The sequence below is a fragment of the Nomascus leucogenys genome, chromosome 7b (assembly GCF_006542625.1).
Source record: "Nomascus leucogenys isolate Asia chromosome 7b, Asia_NLE_v1, whole genome shotgun sequence".
Classification (NCBI taxonomy): domain Eukaryota; kingdom Metazoa; phylum Chordata; class Mammalia; order Primates; family Hylobatidae; genus Nomascus; species Nomascus leucogenys.
In genome coordinates this window covers 35,297,032-35,317,953 of record NC_044387.1, presented here as the reverse complement: position 1 = coordinate 35,317,953, position 20,922 = coordinate 35,297,032, and the positions used below count along the sequence as shown (strand labels likewise).

Genomic DNA, 20,922 nt, shown 5'->3' with positions numbered 1-20,922 from the left:
ATTGTTGCCTTAACCTTACCACTGAAGTTTCATGAAAGGACAAGGAAAACATCTTGTGTTTGTGAGTTTCCTTTCATATGGACTGCTTACCCTATGCTGTATCCATTGGGACATGATGATGGATCTAAGTTCTGGAATTTCCCTCAGTATTTAAGCAGAATTCTGCACTGTGCCGTATCACACAGCACAGCTTTAATGTTTTTTCTTACATTGATTCCCTAACATCTGTGTCAATTCTCTGTCAACTGCCAATCCCACACAAAAGAACAGTGTTTTTTTTCCCCTAAATTGATCAGTATTCAGATTAATTTTACTGTCAACAGTAGTATTTTTTCTTTCAGAAATAATGTATGCTATGTCAAATAATTCCATTTCAATTCAAATGTCATAAGCAGAAAACCTAGACACTTAGTAACAGCATTATTTAACACAAAGGAACTTATATGTATTTTGGAATTTTGTACATGTTTGGCTTTAACCAAGTAAATAATATGTATGACCAGTCAAATCTCTGGTTTAACTGTCATTAATTAGTAAAGATTTGGCAAGACACATGAAAGCTGCCTCAAATCATCATGCATTTACACCTTGGAAAAACAACTCAATGGTATTAAAATAGGGTACAAGCATGTCTAAAAGAAAATCAGAATTTATTTACTGCCAGTAAACCAAGATGAATAAAATGATTACAATGCAGTTACATGTATTATGCAAGAAAAAGCTATAAATAGCATAAGACATTAATAGGCATAGGCACATACCAGCAATGCAACACACACACACACACACACACACACACACACACACGCACACTCCTACTTCCTGTTATTGGAAGACACTATGGGGGAAAAAAAAATCAAAACTCACATCACACTGAAAAGGCTTTTCCCCAGTGTGCGTCCTCTTGTGCTCATCCAGGCCTCGCTTCTGGCTGAAGGCCTTGCTGCACTCTGAGCACTTGTATGGCTTCTCCTGCAGTCAACAAAAAGAGACCACCAAAATTGCCAGTGAATGAATGAAGGCAGAGCCCTCCATATTCAGGTGTGTGCTATGGGATCTACAGAATACTGCAGCAAATTACAGGTATGCTGATATGGTTTGGCTGTGCCCCACCCAAATTTCATCTTGAATTGTAGTTCTCATAATCCCCATATGTCATGGGAAGGACCTGATGGGAGGTTATTGAATCATGGGGGTGGTTACCCCCATGCTGTTCTCATGATAGTGAGTGAATTCTCACAAGATCTGATGGTTTTATAAGGGGCTTTTCCCACTTTGCTCCATGCTTCTCTGTCCTGCCACCATGTGAAGAAGGATGAGTGAGCTTCCCCCTTCCACCATGACTGTAAGTTTCCTGAGCCCTCCCCAGCCATGCAGAACTGTAGTGTCAATTAAACCTCTTTCCTCTATAAATTACCCAGTCTCAGGTATTTCTTCATAGTGGTGTGAGAACAAACTAATACAGGTGCTATAAGCAATTTTATATTTTCAGGGGAAATAGGAATAACCCACGTCTGTCAGACACTGAAAATGACTAGCTCGAGGCAGTTCAGTTTCAACACTGGATTGTGCTACATCTCCAATGATGTCCTGTTTTTGCAATGCTGGAAGCTGGATGGTTGCTGTGATGTAACTACTTACACTTCTAGGTCATTTCTTTTGGTTTATGGGTACCACAAAAATCTACTGAGATACTCAGGGCATCATGAATGAAGAAAGTTTGAGAACCCTTGATCTAGAGGGTACAAATTGTTTACTTTCTAAGAGGAATTCCTAGAAATAAAAACTTTAGAACTAAATTTTCTACACATCTTGGGGGATAAGTTTAAAAATAAATCAACTGTGATTTATGTATTTTCTTTTTGTTGGTGCGATGGAGTCTCCCTCTGTCACCCAGGCTGGAGTGCAGTGGCACAATCTTGGCTCACTGCAACCTCTGCCTCCCTAGTTCAAGTGATTCTCCTGCCTCAGCCTCCTGAGTAGCTGGGAAAACAGGTGCCTGCTGCCATACCCAGCCAATTTTTTTTTTGTATTTTTAGTAGAGATGGGGTTTTACCATGTTGACCAGGCTGGTATCAAACTCCTGACCTCAAATTATCCACCTGCTTTGGCATCCCAAAGTGCTGAGATTATAGGTGTGAGCCACCGTGCCTGTATTTTCATTTCTATTACCTCATCTTTTTCCATGAGGATGTTCTTTTATAAAATCTAAATTACATTTTTAAGTGAGGCATTTTTATTATAAAAACAATAAAGAAAACTTAAGGCAAAGAAGTATCTCAAAATGAAGAGAAAAAATAATTTCGAATTCCTTAGCCTTCTTTGGTACCAGGAAGTTAGTCATATCACCATTTTTTTAGCCTGGATTAATTGTGAAATAAATTAATTAATATTATTCCATTCCAACAGCTTGCAAATTACTGCTTAGTGCATCATTAAAAGGTTTTGTTCAAATTTAGGTAAATTTGCAGTGAGATTTTTTTTTATCAAATATATCTTCAAAAATATTGCTATAAACATTCTTGGGCTGGGCATGGTGGCTCATGTCTGTAATCCTAGCACTTTGGTAGGCCGAGGCGGACTAATTATCTGAGGTCAGCCTGGCCAACATGGTGAAACCCCGTCTCTACTAAAAATACAAAAGTTAGCTGGGCATGGTGGCGGGCACCTGTAATTCCAGCTACTCAGGAGGCTGAGGCAGGAGAATTGCTTGAACCCAGGAGGCGGAGGTTGCAGTGAGCCAAGATCACTCCATTGCACTCCAGCCTGGGCAACAAGAGCAAAACTCCCTCTCAAAAAGAAAACAAAAACATTTTTGAATTGAGATAGTGTACGCATGTTTCTTGTTAACAAGTTGCATTTATATTTTCTCTCTAGTATCAAAAAAATCTATAACTTTTTTTGCAGACCTATAAAAAAGAGCATGTAAATAACCAGATAGACATACATGTGCCCACCAACTAGCCTAAGAAATCCAACCTCAATACAGGTGCCGCTCTCAATTGCCTCCTCCCCCACCACCTGCAGCACTCTCCCATCTCCTCAGGGATGACACCTCCCTCAGATATGTTAAGTACCATTCCCTTGCCTTTCTCTATATTGTTACTAGCTATGTATGGATGGAATCTTAAGATAGAGGATTATTTTGCCATTTGAAAGTATGTAAATACTATCATACTGTATCCACTTTGTGTGTGTGTTCTGTTGAGATGTACTTTATCATTGTTCAACATTATGCTCACAGGGTTCTAGTCCTCACTTTCACTTTTGTAAACACATGTAGCTCATATTTACTAATTTTCAATGTTGGGCCATATTACATTAAATAGCTGTATACCACAATTTATTTATATATATTCTCCAATGGTGGATAGCTAAGTTATTCCCAGTTGTTCACTCTTATAAATAATGTTGCTCTGAAAAATCTTGTACACTTGAATATAGGTGAAAGCAACTCTCTAAAGGATGTGTACCTAGATGTGGGACTGAATCTTCAACTTTTCTACGAATAAACAAATAGCTCTGCAAAGTTAATAAACCAAGTTAATAAACCATTTTATACTCCAATATTCACTGTATCCTTGTGATTCTATCACTTTATTTTAGATGTTTTGAGACTTTCATTAGGTATGTAAGTATATACAAATTTTAAACTATTATGTTATTGGAAAATAGAACCTTTTATCATTTTGACATGACCTTCTCTATCTGTAATAATTCTTTTTTACCTTGAAATTAATGTGACTGCAATTTAGCTATAAAAGCTTTTTAAAATTGGTATTTGCCTGCTATAGTCATCTTTTTGCTTTCAAACAACCTATATCCTTATGTATGGGGTGTGACTTGTATAAACAGCATATGACTAGATTTTTTTAACCCAAACTTTTTTGTGATCCAAAGATTACTTCTGTCTAAGATGGCAAGTTTTGCCTCTTTACAAATTTGTGATTACTGATATACTTGACTATATTTCCAACATTTATTTTGTGCACTACTAACATCTTATTTGTTTTACAAGTTTTTCCCATATATTTTATTACATGTTTTAGATTGATCCTTTCCTCGGTACTACTTTAAAAGTTATTATCTCTATTTCTATCCTTTTAATGGTTATCCTCAAAATATTTTACTTTGTATGTTTAAAACTAAAGTTTATCCATAGGTTTTGTCTCCTACTGAATAATACAGGTACTGTAGAATGATCCTCTTACACGTTAGTATGTAGCGGTGTTTTATTTATATCTTGATTTTTAATGCTTGTCTTAGTCACTTTGAGCTGCCATAACAAAATACCATGGACTGGGTCACTATAAACAACAGACATTTATTTCTCACCATTCTGGAGGCCAGAAGTCTAAGGTCAGGGTGTCAGCGTAGTCAGGTTCACGTGAGGGCCCTTTTCTGGGTTGCAAATTCCCTGTCCTCACATGGCAGAAGGAAAGTACTCTGGTTACTCTGGTCTCTTCAGCTCCTTATAAGGGCACTAATCCCATTCATGACAGCTATACCCTCATGACCCTATCAGCTCCCAAAGGTCCCACTCTCTAATACCAACACACTGATGGTTAGGATTTCACGTAAGAATTTGGTGAGAATGCAAATATTCAGTCCATTGCAATGCCTAATATGAAATGATTATTATTTTATATAATCAACGTGATTTAGCTTTCCACATGTTTAACAATTTCTTTACTTTTCAGGCTTTTTTATGTATCTGATTTTCCAAGGATCTGTTGGTGGCAAATTGTTTTTGACTGAATATGACTACTATTCTCATTTGTTGTTGAATGAAAGTCTACAAATCCAATGAGATATATAACAGACTCATTTTACTCTTTATATTTCTTAATATCTCTTTAACATTTCCATCTCTTTGTGTTGTACTCTAATTTCTTAAAGTCAATTGATTTTAAAAATCAGTTGATCAATTCTCTTTTCAGCTTGCTGTTTAATGGGACCCTAGGGCTTTTAATTTCTGTTACCATATTTTTAACTTTTAAAAGTTTTATTTGCTTATTTCCCAATTCCATTTTTGATACAATCTCATTTTTCTCATAAGCAACGCATGTTGTTTATGCCTATTTGAAAATATTCTAGGCATTTATATAATTTACTTTATCTGATAAAGCATTATCTTAAGATGTTTGGAAGTCTAGTTCTGCTTTTTGTGGTTTCTCCTGTCTCCTGCTTGTGGCTTTTGTTTCCTTGGGTGTCTGGGATTTGAAATCGTGAGCACACGTTTGGTGGTCTTTATCTGCTAAAATCCTGTGACCCCTAGGTTGAGGGTAAGTCCCTCCAGACAGCATTTGTGTTTGCTTCTGCCAGGCACTCTGGGATGCTATCAATCAAAGACTGTTTTAAGTTGATTTATTGCCTTAGGGTTTTCTGGTGAGGCAGATATTGTAAGTCTGAACTCCACACTTGAGGGAAGGATTGCGGTTATAAACTCTAAGAAGAAAGCTTTCCCTAGCCAGTAATTACTCCAAAACAGTTAAATGTCTCAAGTACCAACCTTTACCAAGGGCAGATTATGTCTAGTCTCCAATTTTATTTTGAGCATAGCATTTCCAGAGTCCAAGAATAATAGTGGTATGGGATTCCATCTTACCCTATAACCTGAACATGCAGTTTGTCTCGTTTTCCCTGACACCATGAAAAATCAAGTCTTGAGATCACCAACACTGGCAAACACCCTGCAGGTGGTGCATCCTCAACTTGAACTTATCACTCACCTTCAGCTCCATTTTTGTTCATTGAATCCTGAGGGCTATCATTACTTTTTTTACAAATTCAGATGTTTGCTGTTTGCTTTGCTTTATCCAGCATTAATAAGTGCTCCTTATAGGGCCTTTTTTCCAGAATATGGAGTATCTACCATGTTGCCAGAAATGAAAGTAACTGTATGTATAATTTTAAAGATGTAAAAAAATATGTTTAATGAGTCTTCACAGTCTTCAAGAAAAATGTTCAATTTTCTTTGCAGTCCAAAAACTATAATGTGCTTTCCCCTTTAGTCTGAATAAACATAATCTCTTTTCACAACTTCAAATATTTCTTCAAATATTCCACAGTTTTTCAAAAACTTGAAAATGAAAAGGTAGTTTTAAGTATTTGGATCAGAATTTGTTTGAAGTTGCTGGGATTTCTTATTAAGGCTTTTATTATATCCAAATATTCTACATCAACTTTTATTTTAAAAAAAACATACAAAGACATTATTATGAAGTATATGAGAAGAAATAAAAAGCTTAATCCCTACACTTTATTTGTAAGACCAGAAGTTGTGAAGACATAAGGGGCACGGCACCATGGCAGCTGCCAATGACAGGTGAGGGTTTTGCAGAGAACATCCTAAGACAGAACTAACTGTCAAGATGCCACCCTAAGAGCATGAAGAGGTATCAAGAAAAGGCAATGAAAATCAAGGCCTGAGCACCAAAGATTAAGAACAACCCTTTTACTCCTTCCCAAATTTCCTCTTAGGAGACACTATCTAGGTGAGTATCCTAGATGTTGCTCATACAGATGCTTAAAAGACTGGTTCCCTGCTAGTATTCTGAGATTCTGGTGAGGGATGAGGGCTTTATAGTTATCACAAGAGGTTTAAAAACGCAAGCATGTAGTAATCATTGCCTTAGCTGAATAAATAATGTCTTATTTACTTACACACACACACACACACACACACACGTTATCCACTCACATACTGATACTTTTCACATGTTTATACACGCTATTGCTGATTAATTTAATACACTTCACTTACAAATGTCGTTGAAATTATATTACCTTTCCTTATTTTCTCCTTCACAATATACTACAAGTTCAACAGCCATGTATTTATATATGCATGTTGGCAGAAAAGTAAAGGATAAAATGTATAGTGTTAGAAAGGTTCTTCCAGTTAAAGAAGTTTGAAGAGGAATCCATTTGATTAAGTAGTTTTCAATCTGCCTGGACTCCCTCTTCTCTACCTAGAACCGTTTAAAGCCAGGGAGTCCTTGGGGTTTTGCCCTAAGTGAAGCACATGAAGGTCCCACGATCATATTTCTATGTTAGTCTGGCAAGAAAGACTCTCTGTCATAACTAAGTATATTAACAGGCAGCTGTGTTTGCCCTTCAAATGCCTCTCTTCTTCATCCCAGATCTTACACAGAGCCTGCACTATTCCTGAAGATATCACAAGAAGATATATAATTCATGGCAGATACTAGTCAGACTGTCTATAGTGCTCCCTGAAGGAACTTCTAATGCCTACTATGGAAAAGGATTCCAATTTATAGTGAATGTCATCAAAGCAAGTGTTAGAGAATTCTTGCTCTAGTAAATGGCTCTTATACTAGAGGCAGAGCCAAGAGGTCATAGGCCACTCACCTCTAAAGTTAAGAGAACCAAATAAACCAAAATAGGAGAAAATAAATGCATTTTCTTTCTCAGAGAGTAAACCCTCACATACCCCTCCCTTACTAATTTCTTTTCATTACCCCGAATAAGCCATGCCAAAGAAATACCAATCAGAACATGGTCAACACAGTTAGAAAGAACAGGCTGAGTGGTACAGGGAATAAGATTGGAGAGGCACTGATTTCTGTTTCTGCTCCTTTCTCTGAACATTGTGAAAAAACAAAAAAAAAACCTTCATTGCCTCTAGAGCCTTCCTGAGTGGAATATGTAGTATAAATTATACACTTTAACTCATTAGCTGAATTTCAGTAGAGAAAGAATGATTAGGTTCTTGATTAATTCTGTTTCTGAATGATTACACAGTTTAACTGACAAATAGCTTGTCCTTTGTCATCATAACTTGGGAATCATTACTAAATGGAGGCAATGTATTTGTCAGTTAAACTGTGTAATCTATTAGAGGCAGAATTAATCATGAGTCTCATCAGTCTAGCTTTAATTAAACAATACTTGGCAGAATTCATTCAAAAGGTAGGATTTACACAGCTCTATGCCCTGCAACATGTAATCCAGGTAATAAAAAGTCGTATTTTGTGTCGTTAATGCCTACCTATATAAAAGAACAGTATCTTCAAATGTTACGTTTTTTTGATAAGATAAACTGAATTAATAAATCTCAACATTATCTGAGAGGGTTCTACAGAAACAAAGTTAAATTTTATATAAACTTAGGAGGACTCTGAACGTGAAGTCCTTAAAAATAGAAATTGATTAGAAGCTTTCTTTTAGTTGAGCTAAGAATTCCTGTCCAAAAGGTTACAGGTATGATCCCATCAGACAGGCTACCAAGGATAAGGATGGGTCAACCTCGGATCCCTGGATGGTTCCATCCCAGGATGGATCACGGGCGGATGATCCACACACAGTAGGTACATAATCCAGAGATTTCTTGTGGTTGCTGTCTGTGGTTTACATTAGACCACAATCAAATAAAATGGAAAATAAAACCAGTGAGCTCTTTCTCTTATAGTCAGAGGCCAAGGTAAAGGTGTCACAAAATCATAGAATGATGCTTAATATGTTCTCTTTCATGACAGTGATAGCCTGACTCTGCTGAAATTGAGAAAGGGAAACTTGTAGGCAATGAAAGAAAACAGGAAGACTAGTGAGCATGATGAGGACTGTCAGAGCCTGTGGTCTTCTGAACATATATAATCATGGGTTTGCTTAGGAGAAGGTTCAACTTGTGAGTGAAACACTAGCTCCTCTGTGGTTATATCTTCTGTGAATGCACTAGGGATACACCTTTTCTCTATTTGTCTTGCTCAAAGTTGTAATAAAGCCACAGTGTACGCACTTAATGAAATAATTTCCATGTGACCAACCTGGATTTCATATAAAATTTAGAGAAGCTTATCAAAGAGGAGTCAGATGTGGAAGACAGTCTTTGTCTCTCTCTCACACACACAGAAAGACATTTTAGGACTTAAAGGGTATGCATACCTTTTGTTCCAAATTAATTTTGTTTGGCTACTTTTTCTAGATTAGATTATTTTATAGCCATTAATGTTTACTCTATTAAAACTCACAAAAATTACATACTTCACCAGATAACTATTTCCTATTTCTAAATTTAAAAGAAAATCTAAAAAATTCATAAGGGACTCTCACTAAGGAGAGACCTTGAGAACACCACATCATCAATTTACACTTAGACCTTTCTGCAAAAGTGGAACATTTTAATGCCTTTAATTTTATATCATTGATTTTAGAGAAATTTGCCTTAACAAAAATGTTAAAAACAAAGGTTCAGCTGAAAGCAAAATAGTGTTTCATTTAAAAAAATCCATGAGGCACAGATTTGGTGTGAATTTCTTAAATATGAAATTTCTAGATAAACTAAATTGTATAAATTCCTAGTTTCCCATTTTCTCAGCTGCTACCGTAGTGGCTGATCTGTCAGACACATTACAAACTGTGGCATAGATGAAACTGACAACTTGTAAACAAAAAAGCCTTGTGTTATATTTTTAAAAGATGTGGGGCAGGTTCACTTAACCCTCAAACTTTCTCTTCTGCAAAATGTCTCACTAATTTCCACTGTGGAATACGGAGCCTCAACTGTGAGGAAGATCACAGACAGTCAGTTGTTGACTTTCTAGCCTGTACTAAGAAACTATTTGCCAAACTTTCCTTAGACAAGGCACAGAGTACTTAAACTCCCCACTGTGGTCCAGAGCAAGGTTTCTGGATCTCAACAAAAGGGCCAGATAATTCTTTGGTGTAAGGACTGTTCTCTGCACCCACTAGATGTCAGTAGTACACCCTTCCCCACTCCATCTTCCACCCAGTTGTGACAACCCAAAATATCTCCCGACATTGCCAAATGTCCCCTGGGGGGCAAACCACAGAAACACTATAGACAGTGCTTCTCAAACCATCTGTAATGAAAGACTTTTTCCCAGTCCGTTGCAAAGTGATACTTTTATAAAATATACTAAAAATGAATTACTAGAAAAATTATCATGTACTTGAATGTCACAGCAATGCCAAAATGCTGTAAGAGTTCTAAACACTTCCTCACGGTTTATTTATTTATCATAGACCAGAAATAAAGAGTTTGTGGGCTGCCACTGGTCTGCGAGCCACACTTTTGAAAAGCACTGGCTAGAACGAAAATATCTTTGATCTTAAGATGCCCATAATTCAATTTTATCATAATCTAGATGAACAAATTCTACAATAGACCTTATATAAAGATGCCTACTGTCATAATTACATTTACAACTTGAATTAGATATAATTTTAATTTTACATATAAAAATTCAAGTTGTATGGCTAGGGTAGTGAGGAAGTTATAAATGGAAAAAAAATTAATACTTGTTGAACTTGGCTGGGGCTACTTGGGGATTCATTATCCTATTCTCTGCTTCTGTAGATTTCACAATTTTTCTCCTAAAAAGTTAAATTTGTTTTTTTAAAAGCTGTTTTCATGCTATTCTAAAACTTAAAAATATCGCCATTATCCTTCTGCATCAGGGGTTTTGTCTTTCTCTATCTAGGGGAACTATTTTTGATATCAGGAAGATGGATCATGTAAACATTAAACCATCTCAGAAGTCAGAAACTATGTCTTGTATGCCTGCTTTGAGACAACCCAGCGCTCCAGGGACTGGCCTCGCTGTGAGCCACAAAAACGCAGACTGGTGAGCAGTAGATTCCCAAAACCTGGCCCTTCTCTCGCCAACCCCAGCATAGCCAAGCTGTTCACATGTGTCTGGAGTAAGGAGCTTCTTGTACTCTTATATGACAGGGTATGTGTATAACTGGGCCAACATCTGTACTTCATATGGCAATTCCCACAACAGATCCTCCAAGAATAAAAGAGAGCTACGGACAGGGACCTGTGGTGGCCCTGACCACTGATCAGAGGTCAGACTGACGTGTGCTCCTCACCATGGCAGAGGCTGTGAAACCCATGCTGTGATTTTCAGAGTCCTCCACTTTCCTAGGAGTCAGGTAAGATTAGTAATCTTCCGTTAGTATGATGGGCTTTGAGACCAAAAGATAACTACTCGCTTCTATAAACCAAATTCGCAACAGAATCGCGGGTGAAATTTAGAGGAGAGTTTGCAAGTGTCGCCCCATGGGTTTCTATTACACACAGCTGAGGGAACAGAGCTACAGCCCACAGTACGGCATGCCATATATCTAACAGTTCCTCTTAATGGGCCCCTTTCTGAAAGTGCATGTGCCACCAGCTGCATACAATCAAAATGCATTGAGTTTCCCTCTAACAAGCAGCCTTGCTTAGAAAACTTCTTTTACAGATGTTTATAGCTTTTGTGGCTTTTTATTCACCGTCTTATTTTTATAGCCAGTGTGATCTTTCAACATATGACAAAACATACCCATGGCCTAGTAAACAATGCACCTAAAAATTATAACTCTTAGGAGGCTAGGAGAATATTTAAAGCAGGTTTCTACGTAACACATCCGTAATTGGTTTTGCATTGTAGCTAACGAAAAACACACTTCTATAAATTAGGAAAATGAATGGCACAAGCAACACATAGGACACTAAAAACAAGCACAGTAAACAGGATACAATTTTTATATTAAAGTGTTGCATACAGTCTTTAAATAGAAACAAGGAGGCACCTGGTCCCTTTTAATTAATCCACTCTGAGGCCCACAGAATAGTGCGTATAAATGAAATGGCTGGGCAGCCAGAAAGTCCTGTCACTTGCATAGAGGTGATAAAAGAGCTTATCTGGCATAAAGCATGCAAAGAATCATCCAAACTAGCTCAAAAGCCTTGTTTTCCTGGGCTGCAGGGGTGACTCAAACTAGTCCATTTGGAATCGTGAGACAAAACTGATGAAACTAAACTTTTCCCTAATATTCTCCTAATTTCAACCCTGCCTGCACATTTAAACCACCTAGGGATCTTTTTAAAAACATTATCTAGGGCCCACCCTCAGACAGCCTGATTTAACTAGTTTGGGCAGGGCCAGGCACTAGCTTTTTAAAAGCTCCCAAGGTGCCTCTAATGTGCACACAGAAGTGAGAACTTCTGATCTAGTTCACCATCCTCTACCATAAGCATTGTAATGATAATAACAATGACAAAAACAGCATCAGTAACAACTCCTACTCTTTCTACTACTACTATTATACTCTACCACCCCTGCACTGCTGCCTATGTTCACAAACTGCCTACTTTCTGCTGGCTGGCAAAGTGCTAAGAAATTTAAAGACTGTTTTCCCATTTAGCTGTTAAGCAATGCTGCAAATTTGCTATGGTTATTTTCACTTTACAATGAAGAAACATTTGTTTAAAAACATGACCAAGGTTATTGTAAGGCAATGGCTGTGCTTTGGTAAAGGATTGGTCGAGGTAAACATCCAGAGTGACTCAGCGAGTCTACAGCACAGGTGTAGAACTCCACTTGTTATCACAGCCATGTAGCCGTAACATGGCCATCACTTGGATCTAAGCCACTATTATCTGTAAAAGGTATAATTACCCTGTTGACAGGCTCAGCTAAACATGGCTTGACATGGTGGGCATGCAGGTGCCCAGAGAAAGACAGAGTCAGAGCTGTCCGTCTTTGGAGAGGGACAGAAGGGAGCCAGGACACATTCGGCTTGCTTGTGGCCAAAGAGAGAAAGAGTTAAGCCACTGACCCTGAAGGCAAGGGAAAGCCGGCTACGCAGCTGTGTATGGGGGCTGCCGGACTAAGCAGCCAAGACAGGGTGGACAGTGTGAGAAAACTGTTGATGAGAGCTGCTGCTGAATAAAATCATCTTTCACCTGCCTACGATCCCCCGAGTGTTCTCTCTGCTCATCTACCCGCTCCCTCGAACCTCAGCACGGATCAGAACCTGACCCCGGGCGTGACATCTGGCGTACTCATGAACCTGACAGTTACACAATCAGAGAGAGCAGAAAAAAAAATAAGGCACTTGTAATCCCAGGCCTGTGTCTTGGGTGACTCTGCTTCCTACCTGAGCCTCTTCTCTAGCCTATATCACTGCTGGCAGAACCTGATTCTATTTGGGTGTTGCCTTCTGCATGGTTAAGCACCCTGGAGGAGGACCCTCCCTAGCCCAGCCAAAAGAGTGACCGTTGATCAGGCTAAGCCTTGGCTCCACACTTTCTACACATTGTTATCACCTGAAGAGCTTCAAAAAATGCTGATGCCTACCCCCAGAGATTGTGATTTCATGGTCTGAGGTATGGCCTGGGCTTTGGCAGTTTTGAAACATTCCCTGGTGATTCTGATTTGCAGACGCATTTGGGGACTGATGGGCTAACCCAATGACACCAATTCCATTTCCTGTGCAGCGATGGGTTTAGCTTAGAGCATGTGACCCGACTGCAATAACTGAGAAGAGAAGGTACCTCTATGGGAGATTCTGGAAAAGACCTCTTCTGCCTGTTGATGCAGACCACTTAAGGAGAGGCTGCTGGAGCTGCTGCAGCCATGTGCTGAGCACGCGAGTTGCTGGCTGAGGACAGCAGGAGACATGAGAAAAGCTGGGGCCACTAATGACCCTGTTGAGCTATTAACCAACCACAAATGACCCTTCCTCTGAAATTCTTGTCATGTGACTTAATACAAATCCTCATCTTTTAAGGCCCTTTCAGTTGGGCTTTTGGTTAGTTTGGGATAAAAATCATCCTACTGCCTACATTTTCCCAATCATTACACCATATTCTAATGGCCCTATCCTAGTGACACAGAATACTTCTAGCTTACATTGAAGCATAGCACTGACAATGAACAAAAAATTCAAAGTCAGTGACTGGCTATTAAAAATGATAATACACAACACAGTCTAAGAATCCCGGCTCTAAAAATGGGAATGAGTTCTTTTACACAGCAACATTTTTCTTACACACATAACGAGAGTTACAAAGGAAGCCGAAAAAAATCTGCTGATAAGAATTCTGAGAACAATGTACTTGTGCATTGTAAAGAATGTCCTTTGTAATCCTTGAAAGAAAAGGAATGCTGGTTAAGTGAGTGTTATTATTTAAATTATCTAATGGGAAATTACTTCATTCCCTGCATAATGACTAAGTGTTTAGATTTTTTTATTTTAATCTTACAAAAGAAGAATAATCATATGAACAGGAAAATTTTGTTACAAGAAAAAATTATGCTCACCATATTAAAAAATTATGATGCAAACTTTGAAAAATCAATGCAAATTGTAAAGAAAATATAAGGAAGTACAAACGAAAAAGAAATATAAATGAAGTAAATATGATAAAAAAATATAGAAGACATAGAGAAAATATAAAAACATATATATACACACACTTATGCCGACTGATATATATAGTGTCCAAGGCAAAAATGTTCAGTTTCAAATAACATTCAGAATGGAAGTCAACTAAGAGAACAATAAATTTTCAGAGTTGGGAGAGCAGGTTTCTGATGTAACTGTCTTTTTCTCTTGTCATGTATCATCCTCATTGTTTTATCTTAAAAAATTGCTAATGAAAATCAAAGTAAGTCTTAAAAATTTAAGATAGCTTGATTTTTTTTTTTTTTTTTGCATGTTGCTGGGAGTTTCCTTTACCAATGGAACATTCCTGACAAGTGTATAGTCTCAGACCCAGTAATCCATCACCAAAGGTAAATTTAGGAAGAAAAATACTAAATCCTTCCTCTAAAAAGGTCTTTTCCTATATTTGAACTAGTACTTTAAGCTTACATACCAATTAATTTAAGTGTTCCAAGCTCTATTTACAAAGGATCTGACAACAATCAAGATAATTCCCATGATTAGATGATGTCATTGAGAGTAATTTCATCAGCAAAAGTCTCCATGCAGCATTAGGCAAGACACTGTGTTAGAAACCAAGGGAAACACAAAAAGGTTTAAAATGTGGTCCTTATCCTCAAGAAGAGTACAACAGATTAGTAAAGAAAATCCTGGTGGGTGGAGTAGATCAAGTTGAGGTGTACTTGTCCATCACCTTCAGCTTTTGTTGCTGCACAATTTGAACTATGGTATGCAGCAAATACAAAGTATCCTTGTTGATTTGGGGAGATAATATAGGAGTACAGAGAATGAAGCGAAATGAGAATTCAACATAGTCCCAGATTCTTACATTTAAGAAGCAGATCCAGCCAGTCCACACAGAACTGAATTAATTCAACTTGGTCACTTCCAAAAATAACAAGCATGCTTTCTGACATATGTGATGGTGGCAAGTGTAATCCATCTTTGAATAAAACCATAAAGTTTATTCAGAGGTGTGTAGGAGAAAGGAATTATGTACATGTAAAGCCTTAGAAAAGGGATATCTAATTCTAAAAAAAACATACTTATCCCATTACACAATTTTGAAAATAATAAGAACACAGCAGAAAGGTGCTATCACACATGCAGCTAATTCACCCATGACTAACAGAGCATTCATTTCAGCCAAGTTTATGTCAACAGGTGAAACAAAACCATCAAGGAGCAGGCAGAAGTCACAGGAAATCATATCAATATAAATTACATCTCTGAGTCAACACTCTGCACAGATGCAAGGAGCTAGTAGCATAAACCTGCCCCAGTCAAACTTAAAAACGCTGACAAAACAGCCTATTTGCACAGGTGACGATTCTATAGTTGTCTTGGCAGAGATCTTGCTAGATTTTAATTTGCCCAAAAGTCATAAAATATTCTGACAAAAAGTCAGTCAGCCTAAAAGATTAAAACAAAGAAAAAGATGACAACAGTATTACTGTAATAAATGAGAAATGTTTATTTTCTACACTTGAATACCATTAACATTTTAAAATTCCAAAGGTATCTGCATAAGTTTTTTTTTCTACTTAGAAAATTAGCATCTTTACTATTTACCCTTTTCATCCGATATACAGTTTTTTTTTTTTCTGTAAGCAAATTTGAGTTCAATCTTCTTTCACAAATTGGTGTTTGTGAAAACTTTTGTAATATCTGATGATGCTACACAGACTTCATCAGGCAGATTATACTTCACACCTCTGCAAAACACCATTCCTACCTCCAAAATAAAATGACCCTTCTGTCATCAGTAGTAACCAGAAACAGATCACATTTCACTTTTTATCCTAATAGGCCTTGGTGACTTTTTACCTACTAGCTTTTGGTTGTTTTCAGTTCAGTGTGTTCCTTGAGAAAGAACACCTCATTAACTTATTTCAAAAACCATGAAAAGAGTGACGAACCATCCCTTCTTGCCCAGGACTAGCCTGGTTTTAGCCCTGAAAATCCTACACCCTGGGTAACCCCTCCATTTGGTGCAAACCAGAAAGCTCATGTTTAGAACAAGATAATGCCAACTCCGTTTCTGATTTAAACAGCATCATCTGAATTCAGGAATCACAGCTCATTGTAATGGCCCATTTAGATACTATCTAGGAGACAGACTGTATGTGTCAGCCTGTAAATCCACCCAGCTGTCATAGGGCAACGTACTAAATAAGAAGGATTCTGCTAAAACAATCTCCCCTTCTTCCTATGCCCTGATCTCTCATTCTGTATCTAAATAGTCACAGTCTAGCATCCCACTGGAAAAACAAGCTTAGTTACCAAGGAAAAGTACTGACAAGACCTCTAGCTAGCCCTTTCCCATCACACACTGCCCCACTGCGAAGAGTGGCTGCTCATCCGAGTGGGCACAAGGTAGAGTGCTACAGGGACAGGGATGGAGGGTTGGGCCAGGGAGGGAGAAGGGCAGTGCTTTGGACTGAAGTGCCAAGTTTTGCCTCAGGCCAAACAAAATGCTTTCTCCCTCAAGATGATGATATTTTGTTATTTTAAGAAATATGTTTACAGAGAGAGCTACTTATAAACTGTCTAGATTACTAAGGAATCATCCAACCCATTCTCTTAGAATATATTAGGTAAAAGAAGACTGAATTTGGGAGAAAATTTTTGCAACCTACTCATCTGACAAAGGGCTAATATCCAGAATCTACAATGAACTCAAACATATTTACAAGAAAAAAACAAACAACCCCATCTAAAAGTGGGCAAAGGACATGAACAGACACTTCTCAAAAGAAGACATTCATGCAGCCAAAAAACACATGAAGAATGCTCATCATCACTGGCCATCAGAGAAATGCAAATCAAAACCACCGTGAGATACCATCTCACACCAGTTAGAATGGCCATCATTAAAAAATCAGGAAACAACAGGTGCTGGAGAGGATGTGGAGAAATAGGAACACTTTTACACTGTTAGTGGGACTGTAAACTAGTTCAACCATTGTGGAAGTCAGTGTGGCGATTCCTCAGGGATCTAGAACTAGAAATACCATTTGACCCAGCCATCCCATTACTGGGTATATACCCAAAGGACTATAAATCATGCTGCTATAAAGACACATGCACACGTATGTTTACTGCGGCACTATTCACAATAGCAAAGACTTGGAACCAACCCAAATGTCCAACAACGATAGACTGGATTAAGAAAATGTGGCACATATACACCATGGAATACTATCCAGCCATAAAAAATGATGAGTTCATGTCCTTTGTAGGGACATGGATGAAATTGGAAAACATCATTCTCAGTAAACTATTGCAAGGACAAAAAACCAAACACCGCATGTTCTCACTCATAGGTGGGAATTGAACAATGAGAACTCATGGACACAGGAAGGGGAACATCACACTCCGGGGACTGTTGTGGGGTTGGGGGAGGGGGGAGGGATAGCATTAGGAGATATACCTAATGCTAAATGACGAGTTAATGGGTGCAGAAAATCAACATGGCACATGGATACATATGTAACAAACCTGCACATTGTGCACATGTACCCTAAAACCTGAAGTATAATAATAAAAACAAAAAAACAAAAAAACAAAAACAAAAAAAAGAAGACTGAATTGAGGCAATTTCCTTGTTTTAATTATATCCAAAGACATAGAAAGCCCCATGGACTTATGGATCTCAATGTTGAATCATTCCTTTGCACACTTAGATGATTTTGTTTTGCTATAATTCTTTACATTGGTTCTTTGGTTTAGATACACTGGTGCCTTCAGAATATGCTAACCTGTAAGAAAAGAACTGCCAGCACAATCTCCCAGTACTTTTTTCTCTCTCCTTTTACAATTGCAGTTGCAGTTGTTTTTCTGCTAGTGGCCAGGTATCCTCTATGTCAAGTCAACATAAATAACACACCTAGAAGAAGATTCGATTAACATAATTCTTATTTCGTACATAAAGAAACTAAGCCCAAATGCTCAGAGAGAATTCAGTGAGTACACATTTCTCTCCCCTCAAAGAATGTCCACAAACAATCTCCAAAGGGCCTCTCTCCGGGCAAGGATGAAAGAAGATACACTGGGCACCTGAAGACACAAATGGGGGTGGGATGGAGAGTCAGAAGCCTCTGGGGCTTTGAGCCCAGTATTGCAAGAAAAGGAACAGACACTTAGCGTGCAGCACCCGCAGCAGTGGCAATGGCTCCTAATGGGACAGATGTGGAAAACTCACTCATGCTCTGCCAGTGGGAAATAGAAACAGAATTTAGTATTTAAAAAATTTAAAATTCAGCCATTGAGTCATATATTACTTGGTGATAAACTGTCCCTCATGTTAAAGACTATATTCTAGGTGGAATGTCATTTTTTTGGCAATGACACGGTAGACTGCTACATGTCTGAAAACACATGTTAATTTTAGTCCCTTCACTCTGTTGCCTCTACAAAGCCAAATATACGTAATAGATCCAAAGCAGTCAGGCATACCACATTCCAGTAAAATGTTAATTTTAACTTACACTGGCACAGTGAACATTTGACTGGAGTACATTCATTCACTGAATAGAAGGAGTAGCTGAAAGAGCAACCTACAGCAGCATCCAAGAAAGATGTATGTATGTGTGTGTGTGTGTGTGTGTGTGTGTGTGTGTATGATATGTATACACATAGATATGATTCACAAGGTAATGAAAAAGGTTTGACTTACATGGAATTCAATGTAATGCAGATTGACACTAGTCCTGGGAAAGCCTCTAGAACTGCCCCACTGATGTGCTGAGTTTTTGGATTGTGATCCAGTCTGTGTCTGGCATGAAAACTTCAGAATATTTGAGACTTGAGTCAAGTCCAGTGCTGCAGGACTGGATCACCAGGCACTCAGTGGGCCTCAAGGGTGGTACTAAAGCTTAACAAGTGTCTCCACATGTCTGCCACTTTTTGCTGAAGCAGAAAAGTATTTTGCATTTTGAAAGTACCAGTGAAGGGCCGGGCACGGTGGCTCACGCCTGTAATCCCAACACTTTGGGCAGCTAAGGCGGGTGGATCACTTGAGTTCAGGAGTTCGAGACTAGCCTGGCCAACATGGTGAAACCTCGACTGTACTAAAAATACAAAAAAATTAGCTGGATGGTGGCTCACATCTGTAATCCCAGCTACTTAGGAGGCTGAGGCAGGGGAATCGCTTGAACCCGGGAGGTGGAGGTTGCAGTGAGCCAAGATCGTGCCACTGCACTCCAACCTGGGTGACAGAGTGAGACTCCACCTCGGGAAGAAAAAAAAAGAAGAAAGAAAGAAAGTACCTTAAAGAACATCAGATCACTGTCAGTTTTCTGTCATGATCACAGCAGGTCCTTAGATGAGTGGTTTATATCACTCACAGCTTAGCCTAGCCCAACTGCTGACCCTGGGGTGAAAGGCTTCTGGTCTCATTGCCAGTCCCCAGACCCTCTTGCCCTTTCCTCCTGCTTCAGGTTTTCTAGACAACAAATCTCAGATCAGTTGTCTACCCTATTCATCTGTTAGAATCCAGTATCAAGGCCAAAAGCAATCAGCACCATCATAATCACTGTAAATCAGAGATTTATAAAAGACAGGAAAAACCTTAATAATCCATCTGTCTGATATGTCATTACAGTATAAATAAATAGCATTTGGTGATGAAAATGTATTTGGGAAATTGTTCTCATTTCTGTTTCCTATTATTTCCATTTATAATCTTGAACACATAATGACTAGGAAACTAAATGATGTATGTGTGTGTGTGTGTGTGTGTATACATATATATATATATATATTCTTTCTGATTTGATTCCAGACAATTATTATTTCAGAGAACATTTACACTTAATAATATACAATATTCATAAAAAGCCTAATCAATTTTTTCTTTAGGTGAATGTTTGCTTTGATTTTGCAAGGATATGACATCATGGAACTTGGTGTACTAATTTATTTTGTACCAATTATTATCCTCCACTTTCCCACCAAGCAACATCTACCCCGCCCCCTGCCCCTTACATACTTTGCCTAGTGTTGCATTAGAAGTACGGTATTGGCCTTCTAATATTCATATTTTAAAATGCTCTAGAAAAGAACTGAGGTTACAAGAAAGGGTAACAACCACACTACAGAGCTTCCATAATGGAGAGGTACACCAAATAGAAAATACACACAAGAAATATGATTTGTCTGAAAAATACCCAAATGTGTGATAAAGAAATGTAATTTGCAATTGAAAGCAGAACTAAAGGAAAGACAAAAACTGAAGGTAAAGAATATAATTTTACAAGTAGCATATTTAAATACTCCTCAGAAGCAAGGAAACTGAAGCCTGCCAAGAAAGATATGAATCTAGGATCCCAGAGGAGATGGCTTTCCCTCTAATGAATTATGGTTGACACAGTGCATAAAGATGAAGTCTCAAGCAGGAAGTGAAGAACGAGAGAGCCAGAGCCTCGATGTTTCTCAGGATAAGCAGGTTTTTACTTCAGCATCAGTATGTTTTGGTCAAACTGAAAATGATACCATGTTCTTAGAACATCTAACTGCCTCCATTAGAGTAAAAACAAAAAATATATCAAAGAATAACAGCTTTTTTATGGAGCAAAAGGAAAGATCCATAACTATATTTTAATGAAGGACCTTTACCCTTAAGACTCTATTTCCTTCATGATTTTAAGAATACGTTTTATTATAATACCTAGAAATACTGAAATCAAAGCATTTAAACCCCACAACATCCATGAG

The 20,922-nt window shown here is 38.1% G+C and overlaps 1 protein-coding gene across 3 annotated transcripts in view; it reads right to left on the bottom strand.

The window, feature by feature from the left end:
* Positions 1-20,922, bottom strand: part of PRDM5 (PR/SET domain 5) — a 218,744-nt gene that overhangs the window by 16,413 nt on the left and 181,409 nt on the right. For all 3 annotated transcript variants that reach the window (XM_003271327.3, XM_003271328.3, XM_012507638.2), the window contains one exon: positions 868-972. In XM_003271327.3, coding sequence (XP_003271375.1) covers positions 868-972 — 105 coding nt within the window. The remainder of the gene's footprint in view (positions 1-867; positions 973-20,922) is intronic.